At 42.5% G+C, this 26,488-nt stretch overlaps 1 protein-coding gene across 3 annotated transcripts in view; it reads left to right on the top strand.

The window, feature by feature from the left end:
• LOC147899954 (uncharacterized) overlaps nucleotides 1-22,422 on the top strand; it is a 153,800-nt gene extending 131,378 nt beyond the window's left edge. Inside the window, exons 20-24 of one of the 3 annotated variants that reach the window (XM_087376529.1) lie at nucleotides 20,102-20,175; nucleotides 20,263-20,455; nucleotides 20,727-20,818; nucleotides 21,027-21,150; nucleotides 21,765-22,422. In XM_087376529.1, coding sequence (XP_087232655.1) covers nucleotides 20,102-20,175; nucleotides 20,263-20,455; nucleotides 20,727-20,818; nucleotides 21,027-21,150; nucleotides 21,765-21,917 — 636 coding nt within the window. In that variant the 3' untranslated portion in view covers nucleotides 21,918-22,422. Of the gene's footprint in view, nucleotides 1-20,101; nucleotides 20,176-20,252; nucleotides 20,456-20,726; nucleotides 20,819-21,026; nucleotides 21,151-21,764 lie in introns of those variants that run through there. The other 2 variants (XM_087376530.1, XR_015541271.1) reach the window with 2 other exon arrangements.
• The last annotated feature ends 4,066 nt before the right edge of the window (nucleotides 22,423-26,488 follow it).

Genomic DNA, 26,488 nt, shown 5'->3' with positions numbered 1-26,488 from the left:
CCAAAATCTCAACAAAGGGAGAAGATGAGAGAGAAAACCACACATGTGAAGTTTAGAAGGCCCAGGAAGGTCCAAGAATGGCAAAGGAGCATGTAGAAGGCACTAGAGCCACCTGGAACTCTAGGGGGGCCACTGAAGGTAGATGGCCCTCTAGGGTGTTAGAATTATAGATATAATTCAGCAGTGACCAACGTAATTTAATAAGCTAATTAGGGGCACTTTTCCCTCTTTAAGAGGTTTTTCCCCCTAACCGCAGTTAGTCAACTAACTATGGTTAGTGACTACTAAGGTTTTGTCACTAGGACAAAACCTTATCTCACTCCTTCAGTTGTATCTCTCTCACTCTCATCTATTTGCAACTAAGCTTTCAGCTCTCCACTCTCTCCTGCTTCTTACTCTCATTTTGCTCTCTCTCTCCTATTCTCACATTTGGTATCAGAGCAGACTAAGCTCTTGGACCATCTCCTCCTGCCCCCGGACTAGCTCTCATCTTCAGCTCCCAAGCTCTCGACGTCTCGCAGCTCTAGCTCCCGCGAGCTCCCTTTGCTGGCCATACCTTCTGTCTACTGCAGTCTCGTCATCCCGTACAGTGCTGTACTACAATCCGTGTGCCGTACATTTCGTACAGGTTCGTACGGCCCTGCTACTCCAGTCCGTACTCTGCCGCATCTTGCCCGTATAAACATGCATTCGACCGTACAGATCTGCTCGAGCTCCACGATTTGCAGATCCCGCCGTACTGTTTCCACCATCCGTACATTTCCGTACGATTTCGCTCAGCCCAGCTCGGTCCATACTGCAGATCTGCCGTACTTGCTCGTACATGATGCTTTCGTATTGCACGACCGTACTTCTCAACCCGTATTGCATTTCGTCGGTACTACCGTACAGTCCACTCCGTTCGTATTGTGTTGTACCTGCTCGTCCGTACATCCGTACCTGCAAGTTTCGTACTGCACACGTGCATCAGTCGCCGCACTGTATTTCGTACAGCCGTACTGCAGGTGTACGTATTCCATACAGGATTCATTGAGCAGGCATTCTTGCAGCTCTTTTGCTATTCTTTGCAGATCTGGTGCTTGTTGTGCTATTTTTGCAGTCATTTGCAGACATTTGGGGTATTTTCGGGTTTATAATTGCTTCTGAAGCAGACATTGCTTGCAGATTCAGAGTTTCAAGCTCAAAATTTGGGGCTTTCAGTTTTGCATTACAATTTCCTGCAGAAATTTTTGTGATTACACTGCAATTTCGCAGTGAAATTTGGGGCTTTTGCAGACAGAGTGCAATTCTTGCAACATTTGGGGCTTTTGATCAATTTGCTCCTTTCTGGTTGCAATTTCAGGCCTATTTTGGGGCTTTTGTGTTGGAGAAGCAATTTTGGAGATTTCACACTGCCTTTCTGTGAGTGTTTTGAAGCACTCTTGGCAGGTTTTGGGAGAGATTGGATGCTCTGGCAGATTTCTGACAGAGACATTACAGAGATTTGAGTTGCATTTTTAGCCAGTGTTTGGTCGTGTTTTTTTTTTTTTGGGATTTGTGCACTCCATTCCCAGCAAGGGAATTCAGATTTGCATTTGCTGTATTTTCTTTCTCAGACATGGCCCAGCAAAATCAGAATGATTTCGGTTTCAGTGGTCTCTCACAAGAGGACAAGCTGGATGGTACCGACTACTTCCTCTGGAGTTTTATGGTACGCAATATTCTGATTTCTCCTAATTTGTGGGACTATGTAAGTGGGGATGAGTTCCGGCCAGCAAATGTGGCACCTAATACCCCCCCCCAACAAGGAGGAGGCAGAGGTCGTGCACAGGGTACAGCTGCAGCACAAGTTATTGGTGCAGTTATACCTACCACTGCAGATCAGAACCATGAGGACTCCATCATTGGGTAGTCATCTCTACTTTGTTACTTTTATTGATGATTACTCCAATTTCACTTGGGTCTTTGGGCTGAAGCGCAAATTAGAAGTGTTCATGGTGTTTAAACACTTTTCAGCCATGGTTGAAAATGAATCTGGACTCAAGATACAGACATTGCGCACAGATAGAGGTGGGGAATACTTGTCTGCAGATTTTGATGCTTTTCTGAAAGGCAAGGGTATTGTGCATCAGCTCATAGTGAGGCTGACCCCTCAACAAAATGGCAAAGCTGAGAGATAAAATAGAACTCTTATGGAGATGGACAGATGTATGTTGAAAAGCAAACACATGCCTCACAAATTACTACATCTTAAATCGGTCTCCCACTAAGGCTTTGAAAACAAAAACTCCCTATGAAGTCTGGAATGGGAGAAAGCCTTTAGTGGATTATTTCCGTGTCTTTGGATGCCTTGCATATGCTCATGTGCCAGTTGAATTTCAGCATAAGTTGTCAGATAAGGCAATTAAGTGCATATTTGTTGGGTACAGTGCAGAAAGCAAGGGGTACCGTCTCTACAATCTTGCTACACGCAAGATCATTGTCAGTAGAGATGTGATATTTGCAGAAAATTCAGCTCACACTCAGGTTGAATTTCATATGCCTTCTTCTTCAGAGGATGTTTTTGAGGGGTTGCTACCCATTGCCTTGGGTTCCCCTGTTGATATTTCTGATGCAAATCAGAATTTACACCCACCTCCCGATGCTCCAGTTCAGCCACAGGATGTCTTGCCGAACAAGTGGTTCAGCAAGAAATTGGAGACATACATGCAGCAAAAACAGTCCCAAACTGGCTGAGAGTAGAGTAAGATTGATGCTCCATTACCTGGTAGGACTCGCAGTGCAGTAAGACACATGGAAGGTGCTAATTCAGTGGAATCAGCATATGCAGGTACTCTTCTCGATGAGGAGGAGCCTGCAACATTCGAAGAAGCAAAGGACAATGTGCATTGGATGAATGCCATACACGATGAATTGCAGTCCATTCAGAAAAATCAGACTTGGGATGTTGTAGACTTGCCACCAGGTAAACATGCCATTGGTACACGATGGGTTTTCAAGGTGAAACGGAAGCCAGATGGCTCCATTTGACAGATACAAGGCAAGGCTGGTTGCCAAAGGCTATGCTCAGAAAAAGGGCATAGATTATGAGGAGACTTTTGCTCCTACATCCCGGATGACCACCATCCGATGTGCTATTGCAATGGCTGCACATTTTGAGTGGAATGTTCATCAGTTGGACATTAAAACAGCCTTCCTAAATGGAGACTTGTTGGAAGAGGTTTATGTCAAACAACCTCCAGGCTTTGAAATTTCAGAAAATGCACTTTAGGTATGCAAGCTGAATAAAGCTTTGTATGGGCTGAAACAGGCCCCTCGTGCATGGTATGCCAAGATTCATGCCTTTTTGACCAGCAAGGGGCTGCACAATAGTCCTGCTGAGAGCACCCTCTACGTCAAGAAGGATGGGGGGGAAATTTTAGTCATCATTCTTTATGTTGATGACTTACTGCTCACAGGGTCCAATGAAGATAATATTGCAGATTTCAAAGCTGATTTGCAGACCAACTTTGACATGTCAGATTTGGGGCTGCTTCACTTTTATTTGGGGATCCAGTTCTCTCAAGAGAGACGTGGCACTGTTATGTCTCAGTCCAAGTATGTGCAGAAACTCTTGGACAGATTTAACATGCATGATTGTAAGCCCATAGCCACTCCCATGGAGCCGGGGCTGAAACTCACAATGCATGATGCAGGAGAATCAGTTGATGCCACATTTTACAGTCAGGCTGTTGGATGCCTCATTTATCTCTGCAACACTAGACCTGATATTCAGTTTGCAGTATCTCAGGTGAGCAGGTATATGCACAGTCCAAAAACTATGCATTGGCAGGCAGTTACGCGCATCTTCCATTATTTGCAGGGCACGAAGTCTTTTGGCTTGTTATTTCCCAGGGGGGGTGACTTGCAGATGCATGCCTACAGTTATTCAGATTGGGCTGGTGATTATGACACTAGGCAGTCCACTAGTGGCAATTGTTTCTTTTTGGGTAAAGCTTGCATTTCCTGGCTGAGCAAGAAACAATCTACAGTGGCTACCTCATCATGTGAAGCTGAGTACAAGGCAGTTTTGACAGCAACAATTGAATGTGTCTGGCTGCGTCGTCTATTTGCTGATCTTCATCTGTCATTGGAGGGTCCTTCTCCAATTCTCACTGATAGTCAGAGTGCCATTGCAGTGGCAAATAATCCAGTGTTTCATGCTCGCACGAAGCACATTGAGGTTCACTATCACTACGTCAGAGAGAAGTTGCATGCAGGAGAGATCAGTATGATCTTTGTGTCCACACATGACAATGTTGCAGATATTTTCACCAAAGCACTTCCACGTGAAAAGTTTGAGACATTTCGCAGTGCCCTGAACTTATATCCGTTTGGTGATTAATCATCCTTGTACATGACATTGGCACTGCAGGGGGGTGTTAGAATTATAGATATAATTCAGCAGTGGCCAATGTAATTTAATAAGCTAGTTAGGGACACTTTTCCCTCTTTAAGAGTTTTTCCCCCTAACCGCATTTAGTCCACTAACTATGGTTAGTGACTACTAAGGTTTTGTCACTAGGACAAAACCTTATCTCACTCCTTCAGTTGTATCTCTCTCACTCTCATCTATTTGCACCTAAGCTTTCAGCTCTCACTCTCTCCTGCTTCTTACTCTCATTTTGCTCTCTCTCTCCCATTCTCACATAGGGGGCCCATTAAAAAATGCCACATCATCATTTCCCAACAACCACTCTTTTAATTCCTTGGAATGCCTTTGGGCCTAGGGATTAATTACGCTTATGTGCTAGGCACCATGCTGCGTTTAATTACACATTATTAAGCCCATGCTTGGACTTTTAAAACCAAAGTTGTCACAGTCTTGTAGTACATTAAAGTACTTAGAATTTGACGCCCCCGTGACATCTTTTTTTTTTGGTGGAATCTTTGAGTCATTATATTACAAAGAAGCTATTCTAGAAAGGGAGAGCTTTAATACATCAAGAGAAAATCTCATTGTAAGAAAAATATACATCATGATTAAAGACATGAGATTGCAAGCAATCGAAAAGCGATTGTTACAAAGAGTGTCTGAAGAAAGAGAAAGTAGAAAATACACACACACACACACACACACTTTTTTTTAAAGGTGAAATCTTTATATTTCTGTGTGGGAAACCTCAAAAGAGGTAAAAACCCACCAATAAGTACAGGGAAAAAGTTTTTACAAGTAGAACCTCAAAGCAAAAGTCATGAGGTAGCCAAGTAAAAAGTGACATATCAAGCTGGAGGAGGATCAAACACGGCATCCTCCAACTTCAAATTGTTGCTCTGTAAAAACTGATGCAGTGATGAAACCACACCATCAATAAAAACAAGCTGTTTTTTGCCCTTGTGATTCTTCTTGATATAGGCTGGTACTCGAAATTTTTGAATCAGAGGGTCAAAAACCTGTTGTAACATGGGATGAAAAGATTCCAGTAAAAAAGGTACTTCTGCATTCTGGACAGAAGAAAACTCTGGCACGGGCATCAAAGGTAGAGAAGCTAAATCAACATCCGTATCTTCCGATGAAAAAGCTGCATCTGATAAAGCAGGGTTTAGCATTTGAGCTTCATTCTGAGGATCAATCTGAGTAAGAGCAGGGGCAGCATCCTGAGAGAGAGCATGCATATCATCCTGTAAAATGCCCTCTACAAGGGGTACATCCATATCCTGAGTAGAAGGAAACTGATGGTGCTCAACAAGGGTGCAATCTTGAGCTTCTTCAGCAAGAGGAAGATTTGCTTGTGATTTATCAACCTTCCTCCAGTAGTGCTTCGGAGCAGTAGAGGGCTTTGCCAAAGAAGTCATAGCAGAAATCGGAGGAGAAGGGAGAGTAACCTTGACAGCTGAAGAAGGAGCAGGAGGAATGGGCCTGGATGTAGAAGGGCAAGCACGTGTAAAATGACCAACCTATCGGCACCGATAACATGCAGTGGGAAAAGATGCAAAATGGAGCCGGATGCGCATCGGATGGGCAAATCCCAAATCAAGATCCAGAGTAGATGGCACGGGTTGCGTCATACTCCACAAAATGCAAAGACGAACATCACGGGAGGCTTGCAAGAACTCCTATCTCGGAACATGAAGAGGCCTTCCCAAAAGAGCTGCAAGAGTTGGAAGATGCTGAAGAAGAGGCACAGGCAGCGCTTTGAGAGTAATCCAAACCGGACAATGAGTCAGAAGGGTTGCAGAAGGATCGAAAAGTGGATTCGAGGGCATGACATAAGCGAAGAAACCAGCCCCAGGAACACCAGCATGACTGACAAGGCGCTCTACCTCCTGAGTCGAAGAGCAGTGGGCATAATATGCCCAGAAAGACAAAGGAAGAAATACAATCCAGACCCACTGCAACATCAGCCCAATGACGAAGCTAAGCTGAAGATAAAACCCTGCCCATGAAATAGAGGCTGACTCCAAATTGCTGAGCCTGTCGAAGACCAGAGACCAAAAGGGCAGAATCCAAGGAACAAACAAGCGGGAAACTCGATGAAGGAACTTCTGTGACAGAGGCAGAGCACAATTGGCGAAGAAGATCCAGCTGGAGGGAAGAAGGGCCATCGGAAACATCCAGCTTGGCCGATGGTGAGGCAGACAAACCACCATGCTTCCGCCGAAGAAAAACATGAGTAGAAGGAGCAGAGGTAGAAGGAGGCGCTGAGGCAGAGAAAACAAAAGAGGAGGAAGGAGGCTGCGCAGTGGATCGTACAGATTGTACGGTCGACCGTACAGGCTGTACGGATGGCCGTACAGCAGGCACGAAAGGCCGTACGGGGAAGTGTAGGGAGCACGGGGGCTGTACGGGGAGCTGTACGGGGAGCTGTACAGGGGGCAACAGGCTGCATGGAAATTGTACGGAAGGACGTACAGCTGACGGCGGTTGTACAGAAGGCAAGGTAGGCAGCAGGGACGTCGAGGGTGACTGTACGGACGGAAACGGAGAGGAAGACGAGGCTGGCAAGGCAGAGGAGGAGGTCTCCATCGCTCACACCTACACACACTTTTTTTTTTTTGTGAAATCTTTGATTGATTATATTATATGAGTAGCAACCTCAAAAAAAGATGCTACAATTACATCAACTGAAAATTTCAGTATATGCCAAGAAGACCTCATGATACATCAATTGAAAATTTCAGTATATGCCAAGAAGACCTCATGATCTATGTAGCGGGTCTGCAAGCAATCAATGAAAGATTGCTGCAGAGAATGCCTAAAAAAGCCAAACAGAGAGAAAGTAGGATCACCAAAGACTTTACAATTCCTATATGTCCATAAAGTCCATAGTGCCCAGTAGCGAACCCAAATGAAGAAAAGATGAAACTCCGGTCTGGATGGATGAAACCCAAATAGCCAGAAGAACTTCCCAAACGGAACAGATGGGAATCTCGCTCGCAGGTTCTGTTGAAGCATATAAAAAAACTCACGAGAGCACGGACAATGCCAAAACAAGTGAGGCGCAGTCTTCGAAGAAGCAGAACATCTATGGCAAAGTGCAGGAGTAATGTGTCGATGAGCTAATAGCTGTCCAGATGGAAACACTCCCAAAAGAACTCGCCAAAAGAAAACGTGTTGCCGAAGCGGTACTTTATAGGCTCAAAGTTGCTGTAATCTTTTCCTCCACTACTTGGCTGGGCGATGCATTCAACAAATAGAATCACCTCTCTCTGAAACCCAAGGTTGAGGCAAAAGGATTTTATACAATGCAGGTACAGTAATATGAGATAGCCTCAAAGGACGAGAAGAGGACCCTGGAGAAGTCAAAGTCCAATCTTCCAGTCGGTCCTGGAGTTCCAAACGAGGAATCGGAACAAAGGGCGAAAGCATAGAAGTAATTTGTCACCACAAAGGACGATAATGAGAGCCCAATCCATATGTAGTGGCTGCTAGAGAAAAGGGGAGCATAGTACCAGCATCATCTATAACATCAGCAACCGAGGTGATGCCTTTAAACGAGACAAAGTAGGAATGTCGAGGTTCTTGTAAAGCCAAGGGAGGTTTAAAGACTTTCGACCAGTGAATGCTTTCAGCTCTCAAAGAATTCCCAAGCAAAGATTGCCGTCCATTCCATTCCAGATGAGAAAGAACATGCTTCTAGTCAAGAAGCAAGCGGGAGACAAAAGGGCATCCAGGCAAAGTGCCATCAGTGCAGCCAAAAAAGAAATCCCAGTGATCGAGTTGCCAATGACCAAACGCAGATTTACTAATATGAGTGACCAGAGTCCTAATCATAAGAGCCCAAGGCTGATCACCGTGCAGAAATTGTAGCAACATTTTCCCCCTGTGGGCAAGAATATGCACATGAATATCTGTGATGTTCAATCCACCATGCATCTCGGGAGAACAAATGTGATGCATCAAAAGCAGCCTGAGACTTTTTCTGCCACGTTTGGATTGCCAGAAGAGTTCCATAAAGACAGACATGAAAGATGGAAGATCTGCCTTAGTGAACATGATCAATGGCAAGTAAAATTGAATATATCCCACAAGGATGGACTGCACTATTCGAAGACGAACGTGCAAAGGCCAGGTTGCCAGTTTTCAATACTAAAGCTTTTTCCGAAGCTTAGCCAAAACCCAATCAGTTTATTGTCGGCGAGTGAGTTCCCACCCCAAAGGGTAACCAAGATGACGAACAAACTGAGTGGGTGGAATGATATCCCCGGGCCATAATAGACTATGCCAGTCTTTGGAATGCAAAGGGAGCAGCTTAGACTTCTGAAAATTAACATGAAGACCAGCTGCCAAACCATAAATAGAGAGGGCCTGCATCAAGGCACCAAGATCATGGGGCGTATTCTTCGGGGTAAAGAAAGAATCATCAGCATAAGCTTGAGCAACCATGCTACATTAGCATCCAATTCCAAGCCATGAAGTGATCCTGTAGCCACAAGATGATCAATATATTGCAGCATAGGATGAGTAGCAATGGCATACAGTGAAGCACTGAGAGGGCATCCTTGGCGGTCCGAACAACGAAGAGTCCACTCATCAGAGATATCCCCAGAAATAATGCAAGCCACATTGCTATCTCTGTAAAGCCAGTAAATAACCTGCTGCATTTTTTGTCCAAACCTGAAAGCTCGCATAGTTTGCAAGATGAAATCCCATTGAACTGTGTCAAAGGCTTTTGCAATATCTACCTGCAAGAGTAGAACATCCTGCTGCGTGTATTTGGCATATTCAATCCCAATATAAGCATTGGCAATGTTATCTGTGATATGGCAACGCGGAACAAAGCCATATTGGGAGGGATGCAACCCATCATGCAAATAACCTTTAATCCGATCAACCACCATTTTGGCAATGATCTTGTAAATGACTGGCATGAGCGTGATTGGCCTCCAATCACCCAGTGAATCACATAGCTACTTTTTTGGAATCAGCTTGAGAAGACCCTTTTTCCATGACAAAGGCATCTGCTGATTTTGCCATGCTGTATTTACCATTTGCAGCAAGGTGAATTCAAGAAGATCCCAGAATGCAAGAAAAAATTCAACAGTGAGACCATCCCATCCTGGAGATTTCCATTTGCCACAGGATCTCAGTGCATCAGACAATTCCCTTTCAGTGAAGGGATGTTCAAGTTCCAAAGCCTGAGCATCAAACAGAATTGGATGAATATGCTGCAAAAGAAGCTGACGTGCAGACACGACCCGAGGAGAAAGAGTATCCCGATGCCCAAAATGAGTGGAGAAGTGCTGCACATATAAATCAGCAAGCTCTGAACGAGATGTTGACCAAGAACCATCAGGCATCTGGATCCGACAGATATTGGCAGCCTGTCTTTTGTAGTGTAAACTCTTAAAAAATTGCTTGGAAGAGCAGCCTTTATCCAAAAATGCCCGTTGTCTGGATCGGGTTTCCCATTTAGCAAGCTTTTTGCAATCATTAGATTGAAGAGAGAATTGAGCCGACATAAGAGCATGCTTTCCTCTGAAGACAAAGGGCGAAGATGAGAAAGCTCAGTCAAACTCTGACATGTAAATTTGGCATGTGCTACAGTCTCCCTTGTGGCTTACATATAAGATTTTCTATAATCTCGAATAACTGCTTGCATCCGAGCAACAAAAGCCTGCCAGGCATAATCCAAACCAATGCGTATCTGACGAGAGAGAGGCTAAATAGCATCAGAGACCAAGGCTTTAAAGTCAGCATGCTCTAGATAACTATTATTAATCAACAAAAGCCTTCGGCAAGGCAATCTGTCAGTGGGAATTCATGTAAGGAAAGCCTTAACCAAAGAGGAGCATGATCCGAATGTGTGAAAGCATGATCAACCCAAATTTAACAAGTAAAGGCATCACAATGCTATGGATCAATCTGATACCATCTGTCCAAGCGTGCCCGATAAGAAGTTTGAGCATTATGCTGAAAGCTATAACCCGAAAGCATGGGCTGTAGTTCCTTCCAGAGATCAACCAGGCGCAACTGAAGCAAAAAATCAGACCATGCCTGTGTTTCAGAAGCCAACATATAAGTGTGGCCTGAGGTGTTGTCACCCGATTGAGGGGCATTATTAAAGTCACTACAAATGAAGGCATGTTGTCGCCATGGATAAGTATGCATGGCAGCCTAGATCAAAGCTCTATCACGAGAAGACTGGGGGGCATAAACCGATGCAAATTCAAAAATTTACCCTTGAACAAGGCATTGAACAATAATCCATCTACCATGGCGATCATTGAGAGCCACAACGGGTTGAAGGTCGTGCTTTACCAAAAAAGCCACACCAGAAAAGGAGTGCTCTCCAGCATAGAAGATATCATAACCAGCAAAATGGCCTATTTGACCAGCATACATATGCTGATGATGCTCTTGCAAAGCAATTATATCAGGCTGCAATTGCCTGATATACATCCATATCAGTTTCCATTTGCGACCATCACACGTTCCCTGTACATTGAGAGTAACACACTTCAAATGATCAAGCATATTTACAGTTATGGGACAGGTATGTACAGCAACTAACGGGCTGTCTACGTGTGCATTTCCACCTCAATGTCTGGGCCTCTGGGATGAAGCATCAGCCTGAGGAGAGGACAAAAGTGCAGCAACTTCTTCAGGAAACAAGGTCCGATTTGCAGTCACAGCAGCCCAGGTCAAGCCAACACCAGAGTTTTCAGCAGGTGTTTTCCCATGGAGGATGCACCACTCCAAGTCCGAGAAGGCAAAGGTCGCCTGGGGGAGATCACTTTGCGAGGAGTTTGCCATCCATCAGTCGAAAAAATTTCCCCCCTCCCCTGAGGTGGAGAGGACAAAGGCACAGGAAAAGAAGCATTACCATGTGAGACAGCCGGGGCTTTGCCTTTGTCTTGAGCATAGAAAAACTGTTTGACCCCTTTGTTTTTGACCACAGAAGAGGCATTTGCATTCTTATTCAAAGGCTGAACCATTTCAGCTTGCACTGGCATCCGTGGAGCTCGGGAAGGGCATTGTGAAGCCATGTGTCCAAATTGCTTGCATTGAAAGCAAGCACCTGCAAACAGCCCCCACTTGAGCTTGTAAAAGGCACTCCCCATGGAAACATTATTCACAGTAACCGAGTATGGAGCTGGAGTGGGATGATCTGTATCCCACAAAATGCAGAAGCGATTCGAATTTCCATTGGGTCGCGGTGGACATACCACCTTACCAAGGGAAGCTGCAATTTTAGGTAGAAGAGAAGACAAGCATTGAGGAAAATCCACAACTTCTACCCAAACAGGGCAACGATGCCGAATCAATGCCTGATAATCCCGGGTGGGAGACCAAGGCAGAACATGGACCATCTGTTGGCCATAGAAAAGAGGAGAGTGCTCCAGCAAAACCTAACGGTGCTCCTCATCAGCCATGATGATCTCAAAAAAGCCCCTCGTTGCATAATGAACTTTTTTGACATAAGAACCACCCAGGGTTCGAGTCAACCAATTCCCAACATCTGTAGCAGTAGGCATCCATCCTGGGAAGAAAATTATAATGGCATGCTTTGCATACTCCTTAATTGGATCAAATATATCATCCACTTCCACCATAATGCCAGTGGTGGGAAGTGGATCTTTCCAACTTTTACGGGTGTCTTCAAACCCTTCATGCATAACCTCATAAACAAGCTGAGTCTCAGCACAGTCATGAAGGGAATCATCTGAATCCATCACGTGTTTTTGTTTCTTGTTGGAAACCGACTTGTCTTTGTGAAAGGTTTTCTCATAGGAATAATCCGCCATTCGAGTTAAGGGAAAAACTTGGAAGCAGCAACGCTTTACAAGGAGGAAAGCACGGCAAGTACAAAATTGCATGGTTTTGTACTGGCTGTACGGACAAAATTGTACGGATTTTTGACAGTACGAAATTTTATTTTATTTTATTCTGACAGACAAATTGTACGGACTTCCCCGGCTGTACGGACAAAATTGTACGAACTGTACTGACAAAACTGTATGAAATTTTCTGACTGTATGGACAAAACCGTATGGATTTTTGACAGGTAATTTTTTTTTTCCTGACAGGCAAATTGTATGGACTTCCTCGACTGTACGGACAAAACTGTACGGGCTGTATGGATTTTTCTGACTGTACGGATAAAATCGTACGGTTTTTTTGACAGTACGATTTTTTTTTTTTTTGGGATTTTCTGACAGAGCGTACGGACACAAAATGGATGTCAAAAGGAACCTCGAGGGTGTCAAACTGCAGCACATGCCCGAGTGGGGACGATGCCTCAGAACGCTTAGTATGATGATGAGTGCAGAGAGATGAGATCTCACCTTACACATGACCATGCCTTGGGCCATTTTACTATCGTACTCTTATGATTGGCCACCCCTCGGTCAAGATATATGGTTCAGTACTAGAGAGGGAGATCAGTAGCCACACAGATGCACAGCTCTAGGCAGGCAAGTTTCCATCGATAGGACTCCACCCTTGACTACATTTTCACTCTTAGGGCCATCATTGAGGAGGCAAGATTGAGGCACCAGTAAGTCTACGCTTACTTTGTAGACTTTTGGAAGGCCTTCGACACTGTCCCATGCTCCCGTACGATCAAGAGGCTTCCGCAGCTATAGCGTGGGAGCACGAGGGCTAGCACGGAATCTCCACACACTTTTTTTTTTGTGAAAGAACATTACTATATTATTAACATGAAATCAATGTACATGACATTAGACTCCAAAAGAGAGCCTAATGGAAGAACTCAAAAATAGTCAGAAAACACTTCAAGGCTAGTAGCATCCAAGTCCCTTGCAGCATAACTATCATATAAAGATTGCTTGAGGGACATTATGAAGAAAACATATGCCTGAGGAAACTGTTGACCCATCCTAGAATGCAATCTCTGTGTCCAAATGGTCCATAGTACCCAAAAACGAGTCCATTGAAAGAAGAGGAGGAATGGAGACATCTGAGATGAGAAGCATCCAAACATCCAGAAGAGTTTCCCGAATCTGATAGAGGGAAACCGAAGCCGCAGCAAATGAGAGACATGAGAGATCAATATCCGAGAGTGCGGGCAAGACCATAATAGATGAGGAACTATCTCGCTGTGATGAGAGCAACGGGGGTAGGAAGGGAAAGCAATGCGACGTGCTGCCAATTTCACCCCAATGGAAAAAGCTCCCACTATACATCTCCAAAAGAAAAGCCTCTGTTTCAATGGCAATTTGGCTTTCCAAATTTTCATGAGTCGTGATTGCCACCAAGATAAAGGCCTATCCAAATTCCAAAGAGTGTTGGCATGCTTATCAATCCATGGCGGTGGAAGAAGAAATCTGTAGACCATCGAGAAGGCCAGATTATGCATTGAAAGCGAATGGGTAGCAGGAGGTAAGGAAGTCAAATTCCAGTCCAATAATCTGTCCTGTACAAACAGTGGAGGAACATGAACAAATGGCTGCAACATAGTTGAAAGTATTCTCCAAATGGGCCTATGATGCAGACCCAAGGAGAATGTCTTGCAAGCTTGTGGAAATGAAAGCATATAACCTTGTTGATCCACAACATCTCCAACAAATCTTATGCCCAATTTCATAAGATTATATGCTTTAATAGGTGCCTATAAAGTGAGAGGCGATTCAAACACCTTGCTCCAATGGATGCTTTCCAAGCGAAACGAATTACCATGATGAGAGGAAGCACCTGTCCATTCAGCATAAGAGAGAATTCTCTTCCAATCATGAATAAAAGCAGTAGAAACAGGACAACCAGGAATTTTCCCCTAAAATGTGGTCATGACTGCTTCCCAGTGATCTATAATCCAATGCCCATATGCACGGGACGTCATGTTTCCACACATAGCTGCTAACATAATAGCCCATGGCTGTTTTTGCTGAAAAAAATCAGCAATCATAGTGCTCTTTCTTGCCAACATATGAACCTGAAGATTGAGAATATTCAGCCCCCCATGAGTCTTGGGTGAACAAATAGACTGCATAGGTAGTAGTCGCAAAGCCTTTTTATGAGATTTGCTTTCCAAAATATCTCCATAGCCTGGGACATATAGGAAGCCAAATGCTTAAAAGACCAGGGAAGAAGAGGCAAATAAAATTGCACATATGCCATAATGATGGACTGTACTATCCGAAGTCGAACATGTAGAGGCCAAGTGAACAAATGCCAGTATTCCAGCTTCTTGTTGATCTTTTGAAGCACCCATTTGAGCTGTTGTTGCGGGGTAATATTCCAGCCAAAGGGGTATCCTAGATGCCTCACAATAGTATAGGAGGAGATAATGTGGCCTGGCCAGAGAAGTGCATGCCAATCAGCTTCTTTCAATGCTAGAAGTTTTGATTTTTGAAAGTTGATATGCAGTCCAGCAGCTATGCCAAAGTCATTCAGAGTATGCATCAAATGAGAGAGGTCACTTTGAGAATTCCTGGGCATAAAGTATGAATCATCAGCATATGCCTGTGCAAGAAATGACTGTGCCTCTGGAATTTGTAAGCCATGAAGCTGCCCTGTATCTGCGAGATGGTCCATATGCAACAGTAACGGATGGGTAGCAATGGCATACAGTAAGGAACTAAGAGGGCAACCCTGTCTCACTGAGCGGGTCATAGTCCAGGTTCTTGACAACCCACCACCAAGCAAACATTGCGCCGTGGCATGAGAATAGAGCCAGTAAATAATATGGACCAGCCGAGGGCAAAATCCCAATTTATGCATAGTCTGAGAGATAAAATCCCAATGGATAGTATCAAATGCTTTCGCAATGTCCACTTGCAGAATAAGAACATCTTGTTTGGAATATTTGGCATACTCAATTGCAAGCAAAGCATTGGAAATATTGTTAGTGATGTGCCTTCTGGGAACAAACCCATACTGCCTGGGATGAAGTCTTGCTTGCAAAATGAAGCGAACCCTGAGGACAATCATTTTGGCAATGAGTTTGTAAATAACTGGCATAAGAGATATGGGCCGCCAATCAGCCATCGTCTCGCACAACCTTTTTTTGGGAATCAATTTGACAAGGCCATGTTTCCAAGATGGAGGAAGAGATTGTTCTGCCCAAGCATGATTGATCATTAGAAGAAGAGTGTTCTTGAGATCACCCCAAAATGCACGGAAAAATTCAACAGTCAATCCATCCCAACCAGGAGAGCTGCTTTTACATAGATGACTCAAAGCATCATCCAGTTCATTAAGCATAAAAGGCTGCTCCAATGCATGAGCGTGTTCCCGAGACAATATAGGCTGAACATGCATAAGAAATTGAGACCTGGCTGCATTCACTTGCATCAAATGATCAGGCTGAAGAGAAAAGAGATGCTGGAAATGACTAGAACATTGCGATTCCAATTTTGATTTGGAGGTGGTCCAGGTGCCATCATCTTTCCTGATCCTGCAAATATCCTCCTTTCGCCCATCCGCATGGAGACTTTTAAAAAAGGCTTTGGAGAAGCAGCCCTTATCCAAAAGGGGTTTCATGCGAGCTCGGATTTGCCACTTCTTTAATTTGCGAAGATCATTTTGATGGATGATATGAACCGCATAAGCACAAGAATCCTGTTCAGAAGAGGTAAGCTGCCTATGAGAACTGATTACATCCATTTGTTGCTTGTGAGATTGAGCCCATTTCAGCTTAAGCCTGAAGTTTCCCATGTAACTCCGTCCATAATCTTGAATAACAGCCTGCAAGCGATGAGCAAGACTGATCCAAGCAAAATCCATGTCCTCCTGAGCATGTAAGAGGAGGGGACGGACAGCCACTCTCACCATGTTCTGAAATTGTTGATGAAGCAGATAAGCACTATTAACATGGAGCAGGCGACGACCAAAAAAAGGCATATCATCTGTCAAACGTGCTATAGATAATGTCAAGCATACTGGAAGGTGATCAGATAGCAAGAGGGAATGATCGACCCATAGTGCACATGTAAAATTAGCATACTGCTGAGCATGCAGCAAATACCATTTGTCAAGTCGAGCCCAGTAATGAGTAAAGGCATTGTGATGATATGTATAACCCATATCTCTGTCCCTTGTTGAGAGCCATAGATCTTCTGCATGCAAGAATGAAAGCATATCTTCCCAATGTCGAAGCTCAGTGGGGATCATATGAGAAGGATGAGTGGTATTGTCTTGAATGGCAGGCGAGTTGTTAAAGTCTCCACACAAAAAGGCATTGGACAGCCATGGATATTGTTTGAGGGAGGCCCACATTCGAGCTCTAGTCGCAGAAGTTTGAGAGGCATAAACAGATGCTTTTTCATAGAGATTAGCCTGACAGATGCATCTGATCACCATCCATCGACCCTAGGGGTCATTGTAAGCAACCGTGGGCTGCATATCATGTTTTACCAGCATGTAGACCCCCGAAAAGTGCATTGTACCAGCATAAAAGATATCATAACCAGCATAAAAGATATCATAACGCAGGTACATACATATATACATATATATGCAATTTATTATATTTTTTCTCCTACTTGTTTATTTTATTTATTATTATTATTATTATTTTGCTATGACGAATTTGCCTTGTAGAAACCGACAAGGTGATTTGTACTATTCCATGTGGTAAGACTAAAGAATTCCCTAGAGTACTTTTGTTGTTAAAGGAAGATGCCATCCTCGGCTTGATGCACCTTAGTCCCGAGAAATATGCAATAGCCTAAGGTCAATCATTTTAAACTCTGTCTTCAAGAGTAAGTAAAGCTTCTTGATCTCCTCCGCATGGTCCCTTGTTAAAGGTTTAGATCATCAATATAAGGAATAAGTACAACTCCTTTACCTTCCTTTTAAAAGAGATAGAGGTTGGGGTCTGAAGAACTTCTGAATAAACCAATCCATCTAAGATACTCATCAATGCTTATGTACTGTGCCCTTGGGACGTGTTTCAGTCTAAAGAGTGTCTTCTAGATTCTACACACTTTGTTCCTTGGAACCTTAGACCATAGAGGTTGTTCCATATACACCTTCTTCTATAGGTATATGTTCAAGAAAGTTTACTTCACATCCAATTTGAAGTATTGATTGTGCAGCAATGCATGAGCTGCTACGATGGTAATCATCCATGCAATTGGAGCAAATGTTTCCTAATAGTCTAACTCTTCTCTTGAGGATATCATTATACTTGTCCAATAAGCTATTTGTTAACCTTGAAGGCCATTTGATACCTCTGTCCTTCCATTGTGTAGGCTTGGCCACGAGAATCCAAGTCGGGATGTGGAGTATTAAGTCCATCTCAATTTTCATGGTTTCATCAGTGTGGGTGTCCTTTGGCCTCATCAAATGTCTTTGGCTCGTGAATGTTCATCAGGCCATAGTTTACCAAGTGGATTTGGTCTCCTTGAGGTTGTAGTCTTTGTACTCAAGGTTTTCTACCAATGTACTATACTCCCATGTACCAATGTACTATACTCACCTGTCCTTTGCTGGAGGTACCTGTTGTGAGTGCTTCCAAGGTTCTGCAGTAGGTCCACATGCTCAGCTTACTACTTATCATCATCTTTGTCTTTGTGACTTGCCTCTGTGAGGGTTGGAGCATCTTCCAAGGCTTGACATTTTTTTTCTTTTGGACATTCAATTTCTAACTCTTGCATTGACCTTTGTCTTGGAATCATCTATAACATGCATATAGTAAGTATTGAAAACGGTCAAATGATTAACTAAGGGTCCAAGATTATTCGCTTTCTATGGAATTATTTCTAGAGTATGATACGAGGTGCCACTTGACTAGATCTATGTAGATTTAGCTGGTGTTTCGGAAGGACCTGCAAGGGCTTTCTCAGCTATTGTATGAATCATTTCTCTCTCAATACATGACGTGTTGACATTTGACCTCCCGATAATGCATTTCATTTGGGTATGGAACCTCATGATCATCCCTCTGGTTGTTCTTCATTGTTTTGAGATGTAATAGATTGCCCTCATCAAGTAAAAAGAGAACACACAATGGCATGCAGACGACTCATATTAACAAATGCGTTGTGAGAGACTTCACTGGCTGCACAAACGATATTGAGCCCTCATAATTAAGGGTGCTTGAACTTCAAAAAGGGGGATAAAATATTTGGGCAAAAACTTAATTGGCTGAGACAAAAATTCTTGGCTCAAGGGTAAATCATGGGCAGACAATTGTTCAACGTCAGGAAGGGAGAGAATATCAGGGGCAAATATAAATTGGCTATAGGTCAACAATTGTTGGCTCAAGCGCTAATCATCTTGCATTAGGCGCCAAATTCTTTTTAGTGTCATGACAGTCTGGTTGTTGGACACCCCGGAAATTCAGAAGACGTGCGCTTCTGAAAAGACAATTCTTTTGGCCTGGAATAGATAAGGACATCCAAGATTATGTATTGAACTTCCAAAAATGCCAGGTCAATAAGGTTGGACGTCTTAAGGTAGGGAGTCTCTTACATCCCTTGGAGAAAGTATCTCCATGGATTTTAATTGTTGGATTACATAGGACACAGAGGGGGCATGAACCTGTGTGGCTAATTGTGGATGGATTGACCAAGATGGCTTAGTTTATTTAACTAATTAAGAGGTTAAAACTCCCGAATTAGCATATCTATAGATTGTATGGGCTACTACCCAGTATTGTTAGTGACCGGGATAGCAAATTTAACAGCCATTTTTGGAGGGCTATGTTTATGTTGTTGGAAACGAACTCAACTTGTAGCTCCATGAGGCATGGTATGTGAGGCAACATTGCATTGTCCAAACAAGCTGCAAGAATGTCAAGTTTGGTAGCTTACAAACAAACATCATCAGTAAATTCTAGGACAAAAACAGCTAAGATTGTGTCCTCTGCTTGTTCAGTATCACACGAAAATCTCAGTGAAAGTTATTTCACTCAGAACTTTTATATTGTTCTCTGGTTATTTCTATTTGATAAGGTAAGCTCCTTGTTATGCTAACAGGATCTAAGCCAAGCTATCTTAAGCAGGGTACATGATAGTAGGGCTAAGAAGGAACACTACATAACCCCATAAGATGTTTTGATATTTTCTCTATTTGCTACCAGTTGTTCACAGTGTACATGATGGCACACATGCATATGTCTAGTTGGAGCTCAGATACTGGTCATGTCACTATGTCCCACAACTTAATTGTGTGAAGAAAAGCTGTGGGAAGCCCAACAACTTTTTTTTCCATCAAGAATTCAATAAGAATCAGTGTACAATCTGTAATGTATTTTGAGATGGATATTTAATTTGAGCCGTTACTTTAATTGTAAATTTTAGTGATATCATATTTATTAAAATACATGCTACAACAGCATTTTCATTCACCATCTGTCTTGTATCAAAATTGAGATAGTGTGCTCATTTGCTGCTCTGATTGCCACGTATTCTAGCCTTACAAAGGTATATCTGATTGCCACGTAGATAGGTATGTAATTCTTGATAGACAGAAAAAATCTCAAGTATTGTGGCTGGTTATCTGTAAATGCATTGTATTTTTTAGATGTCACTGATGTGGAATTCCCTTTCCTGTACTGTCTTTCCTTGGTAGTTGTACCAGGTTGTTCACGCTTCATTTGACAGGGGTGTCCTTTCAAAGTTAACTTTTTGCCTTCAATTCTTCCTGTATGTCATTGTTTTCATGGGGATTGAGACAATGGACTTTGAGAATGTATACACACCAGACTCATCATAATAAGAAATTTTCTTGCAGGTTTTTATTCCAGACTACAATGTTTCTGTGGCAGAACTAATCATACCTGCATGTGATCTTTCTCAACATATCAGGTTGGCATCTCTCATGTGTTCTTTTCTCTAGCATAAAATTATCAAGAAACAACCTAATCCATTTCTCCTTTGGGAAGGATGCCGAAGAAGATTCTGCTGTTCCATAATTGGCTGCGTCTCAAACAAGTATCGACTCATAGTATGGTGTCAATGCAGCACAGCAGGAACAGAAGCATCTGGTACTGGCAATATGAAGTTTGCAATGAATGGTTGCCTGATTTTAGGCACATTGGATGGTTCAAATCTGGAGATCCGAGATGAGATTGGCCACGAAAACATGGTAAAGGGTTTACTGAAAAGTCGTTATCGTTGGCAGATCACACTGAGGAGGCTCTAGCCATTACAAAATGTTGCTTGAGTAGTAATGGACCACCCTCCATGGATGACAACATTTGTGCATGAGGCTGCATCTCTTTTTCTACTAGATTCCACGGGAAGGGTTAATCTTTTATGACTTTTAAAAATTTAAAATATGAGAGCTATATCATGTGACCTCTTCTTTACTGTGGAATTTAGTCATGGTTTATCATCAAGTTGTGATTTTCCCACAGTTTACATTTGGCGCAACAGCAGAGGACGTGCTTCGCCTGAGGGCAGAACGCAGGAATTTCCAGTCACCTCGAGAATTTCAACGTGTTATTGGGTACCTTACAAGCTTTGATCTAGCATCTTTTGTTCGAATCTTTCACGGTGCTAATGGGGTATAGAATCATTCACAACCAGTTTTAAAGCCTTTATCCAGCCTATCACTTTGGACTCAGTGTGAATTTTGTACATGAGTAAATTGTGGGACATCAGCATAGCAACACCATCAAGCTCTGACTGTTCTTTGGTTTAATTTTTCTTTACAGTATGATACGGAATGGAATCTTTGGCCTTCAAGATTACTTCAAGGTACTGTGTGACAGTGTTGATGGTGAAGGTGGGGATTTTTACCTTCTTGGAAACGATTTTGCGAGCTACCTAGAAGCTCAGGTCTCTCTCTCTCTCTCTCTCTCCCCCCCCCCCTTCTGACTCTCTGCATGCATGTGCATATGTGTGTGTGTGTGTGTGAGAGAGAGAGAGAGAGAGAGAGAGAGAGAGAGAGAGAGAGGACACAGAGCTGTGGATTAAAAAGCCAATAGTTAGTGTCCTAAAAGGTCTTCAAGCTGAAAGGATTGAATAGGCGAAGCAGCAGTAATGCCGTGGATCAAGGACAGATGTAGCTTGACATGCAAAGAAAATGTGTCCAGTCATTTTCAAACAAGGGGAGACAAAACAAAATAGGCTACATAACCATACCAGTAGGATCACCAATGAGACAGGAAATCGGCAGGAGAATGGGAAAGGACCGATGCCAGTATGATATTTGTGCGAACAGCATGCCACAGGTCAACCTAGTTAGTTGTTACATTAAGGGCTTGATGGGTCGGATGACTAGTCCGTCAGAGAGAATGGATAACTTGGGATTGTTATCGGAGTACTGAACCATGGTAACCAGAATATATGAAAAACATGAATGGCAGATGGAAATCTGGATAGGTCAAGGAAACATTGTGTCTGTGTCTTGTGTGGGGTTTCCATTTCTAATCTTGATGACTTACTTCCAGGATGCTGCTGATAAAGCTTTTGTGGATAAAGAAAGGTGGACACGAATGAGTATTTTGAGCACAGCAGGATCTGGAAACTTCAGCAGTGATAGGACAGTTAGAGAATATGCAGAACAGATATGGAAAGTTGAACCTTGCAAGCGACCCATTTAGTTGTTTGATGTTTACATCTTTGTAGTGTGAGAAGTCATGTATTGACTTCAAGGTAACTCTCTGAGGGCCTTTTGAAGGCAAGAGTAATATTTTGTGCTTAGCCCTTAACACTGCAGTTTTAAGGTGTTCTGTTCCTGCATGTGGAACCTTCATCCTTAACTCATGGCCATGCTTGTAGTGTATCAGTTGCAAGTGTGATGGGACTTTATGGCATTCTATATATCAGCATGTCAACAACTATCCCCAATGTATCGGCTATGACATGCATTTTCTCGTCACGGGATTTAACTGCATCTGCATATACTTGCTTTCAGTTCCCTGATAGTACTTTGAAGAGCATTGAAGTTCAGAGGAAATAGCTTAAAGATGTTCACATGTAAAGCTTTTCACATTCTGTGCTTTTTTTCCTGAAAACGATGGGTTAATCCTAGGATCCAAACTTATATTTGAACAGTTTTTAAAGTACTCATGATACACAAACAAATTCATTGTTACAAGCAAGAAATTAAAGGATTCTTACAAGCCTCAACATCAAAGCTTATGGCATTATCTCTTGCTTGTTGTTAGATAGCAGCTCAGCAGTACTTTCAAATGGCATGTTATGCAAACTCTCAGGCATTGGAAGAAAGGATGGCAATGCTAATAAAATTATTCAGCTAAAGGCTGATGATTAGCAGCTTCATGAAACATTTCGAAAATCTTAGAGAGGAGTTTTTTCGTAGAAACACGCATAATTAATATATGTAAAATATAGAATATAAAAATACATACAATCGGAAATTCTTAAGTCTAATACACCTCTAGTGTGTAGACATCAATGATCATACTCAAATAATCTCTCTCTCTCACACACACCTTTTTTTTTAGTGAAATCTTTTATTTCTGTGTGGGAAACTCCAAAAAGAGGTAAAAACCCACCAATAAGTACAAAGAAAAAAATTTACAAGCCTCAGAGGAAAACTCATGAGGCAGCCAAGTAAAAAGTTACAATATCAAACTGGAGGAGGCTCAAACACAACATCCTCCAGTTGCAGATTGTTGCTTTGTAATAATTGATGCAGTGAAGAAACTGCACCGTCAATAAAAACCACTTGTTTTTTGTCCTTGTGATTCTTCTTAATATAAGTTGGGAGCCTAAATTTTTGAATCATAGGGTCAAAAACCTGTTGCAACATAGGATGAAAAGACTCCAGAGAAAAAGAAACAGCTGCATCCTGAACAGAAAGAGACTCTGGCACAGTCTTCACAGGCATATGAACTGGATCAACATCTGTACTCTTTGAAGAGCTACATCGGATAAATCATGACTCATCATGTCAGCTTCAGTCAGGGTATCACCTTGAGAGGTAGCCTTGTATAATCCATGCTTCAAGAGGCACATCCATATCCTGAGGAGAAAGAGGCTGATGGTGCTCAATAGGAGAGGGATCCTGAACTACTTTAGAAACAAAAAGATCATCCTTGGATTTATCTACCTTCCTCCAGTAGTGCTTCAGAGTATTAAAAGAAGGCTTATCCAGTGAAGCCATAGCAGAGATCGGAGGAGAAGGTAGAGGAATCTTGACAGCTGAGAAAGGAGCAGGAGGAGTGGTTCTTGAAGCAAAAGGGCAAGTCTGTGCAAAATGACCAATCCAACAGCACCGATAACAAGCTATAGGAAAAGATGTAAACTGTAGCCGGATGCGCAAAGGATAAACAAATCCCAAATCAAGATTCAGAGAAGAAGGCACCGGTTGCATCATATCCCATAAAGTACAGATGCGAACATCCCGAGTGGCTTGCAGAAACTCGTCTCGGAACATGTAGAGGCCTCCCTAAAAGCGCTACAAGGGTAGGAAGATGCGGAAGAAGAGGAACAGGCAGCGCTTTTAGAGTAATCCAAACTGGACAATGAGTGAGAAGAGAAGCAATCGGATCAAAAAGTGGATCCCAGGGCATCACATAAGCGAAGAAACCAGCCCCAGGAATACCAGCACGGCTGACAAGGCTCTCCACCACCTAAGTCGAAGAATACTGAGCATAATAAAAACCTTTGCCCAGAAAAAGAAAGGAAGAAACAAGATCTGGGCCTACTGCAACTTCAGCCCAACGATGGAGCTGAGCTGCAAAAAGAATCCTGCCCATAAAATAGAGACAGATCCCAAACTGCTGAGCCTGTCGAATATCAACTTACTCTTTATGGAGCATCTCCATTCCCTAAAGATGCACGGTGGCTTGAATATATTGAATATTCATATCCATATTTTGGCTCACAAGGGGAAAATGATGCTACAATTTTTGCAGGCCTTTGGCTACCATGATGTGTCATCTAATCTCGCAGTTGACTATACTACTTTTGGGCATTGGTATCCCACTCCATGGGATTTCATTCTGGGTTATATTGATGGCACAGTTAAAGGCAGTCCTTTTGTTTCCAAAATGTTCTTAGCTTGGACGAAGGTTCATTCTCATCTTAAATGGCATGGTCGTGACTCTTTGGATGAAAATTCCTTGCAAGCTGAGAATCTACATTGGTCAAAGGCATTTGATCAACCCCTTACCTTGCAAGAACCCAAGCGCTCATATTTTATTTCATCGAAAGGAATTAATCTTACAAATTATGTACTTTTTGATGATGGTACTTTATTCCTTTTCCTTTGGCAGCCAAAATTACTTTGTCTCAACAAGTTTTCTATGGCAAGTGATGCTTGGTGTTATTCCTTTTGGTTAATTCTTAGCACGTATACATATTTCTCTTGCTCTATGTCATAGATGTTTGGCTCTAAGGAAATCCTTGCTTCATGTTTTTTGGAATTACCTTATCACCTGTGGCTTCTTGCTATTTCTTTAGTAGCACATCTAGGCTGGTTTTTCCACTGCTTGCTTTGGCAAGCTTTTTTGGATGGCATTCACCCACTGTCTCTCACACACACACACACACACACACACACACACACACACACACACACACACACACATACACACACACACACACACACACACACACACACGAACGATCTCTCTCAACTTTCATGATTGAAGTTTGAAATTTGAACAATCATCAATGGAGACACAACATGTTATGCTATACATATAAAAAATGAAAATATTAAGTTTGAATTGGACTCACAAAGTATAAGCGAGAAGCAAATTTTGAGTAAGCCATGATTGGCTTGTTAGCCCCATCATATTCTCCATCAGTTTCTTTATTGTTTCAAAGATGAATCACCATATGGGTTACCTCTGGAAAGAAATGTTCAACACAAGATTGAATTTATTCAAGGGGAAAAACTTATGAAAAAACCTCCATATAAGTTAAGTTTCATGTAGGAAGTTGAGGTGCAAAAACATTTGAAAGAGTACCTTTAGTTCGGGCAGATTCAACCTAGTTTCTTGCCTTTTGCTTCACCGATGATATAAAAGAGAAGAAAGATTATACTTTTTCATTGTGTATTGATTATCGAGGTTTGAATGATACCATCATTAACCACAAATTCAGCCAAGATGTGTATAAAACGACTTTCAGAAGTGAGTTTGGTTGAAAATGTGCATGAAAAATATTAATTGTATTGTTGAACATGTTGGCAAAGATGGCATTGAATTTTGAAAAGTCTTGAGCAAGAATAGGCTCAAAATTAAAGTGTTGATAAATGGCACTTACACTGGCTACAATAATGCCCTTTAAAAATAGTCAAAACACCATGGGAAATTGCCAAAATGTTTCTCTTCATGTCCTTGAAATTTGGGTCAAAGAGATACTCAAAGCGGAGTTCAAATGTGGTGTGAATATGGGTGTTTTTGGGGGCTAATTGATAGGTTAAGTAACCTAGAGTAACCAAAAGGTTGCAAGGACATGGCGTTATAATCAATAGTTGATTTGATTTTGTGGAGTTGCATCTTTTATTTGACATATTGGCTTAAAGTAGCTTATCCACCCATTGAAATGCTTGTCTAGTGTAAGCGAAATGAAAAAAAAATAAGCTTTGATGACATGGTAATCTGGCTCACATGCCAGGGGTCTGCTAGTGAAGCACAGTGTTGAAGTGACATAGGGTGCTGTGTTTTGTAAGAGGTAAGTGTACATGTGGAGCATAGTGTTCCTAGTAAGCACTGACGATGTGATGTGATTGGTAATCCAAGCCTTGTTGTTGAAGGATTCTCGTGGGTCGACATCCATGCTGAACAAAGGATTTTCCTTTAGCTAATTTCTAAAGGTGTAGAGGATGCCACATTTTAACAGGGGACATCGAGTACGGGGGGTCCCAAGCCCTCAATCGATAGCCATGTCAAATCCCTCTCCCACTCCCAAAAGAGCCGGCGGGATATGAGAGAGGAGTCTAACTCCTTAATATATGCAAGGCTCTCACCATCCCACTATTGCTTATGGGATTACTATCGAGCCACAATCCACGTGCCCAATAGTGCTCTTGACTCCAATAAACCCTTGTGACATGAAGTTGGGGGTAATAAACTTCACGCACCTCTTCACTTCTTGCTGCTTTCGAACTGACTACCAAAGATATTTATCATTGAGAATGGGACATTAGAAAGAAGCTTTTATGCCAAGATACCACACCATACTTTCCTCCCTC

The sequence above is a fragment of the Dipteris shenzhenensis genome, chromosome 7 (assembly GCF_047967505.1).
Source record: "Dipteris shenzhenensis isolate YYH24624 ecotype China chromosome 7, Dip_SZ_1.0, whole genome shotgun sequence".
Classification (NCBI taxonomy): domain Eukaryota; kingdom Viridiplantae; phylum Streptophyta; class Polypodiopsida; order Gleicheniales; family Dipteridaceae; genus Dipteris; species Dipteris shenzhenensis.
Note: the sequence above shows the minus strand (reverse complement) of the source record. Positions and strands in the feature narration are given on the sequence as shown.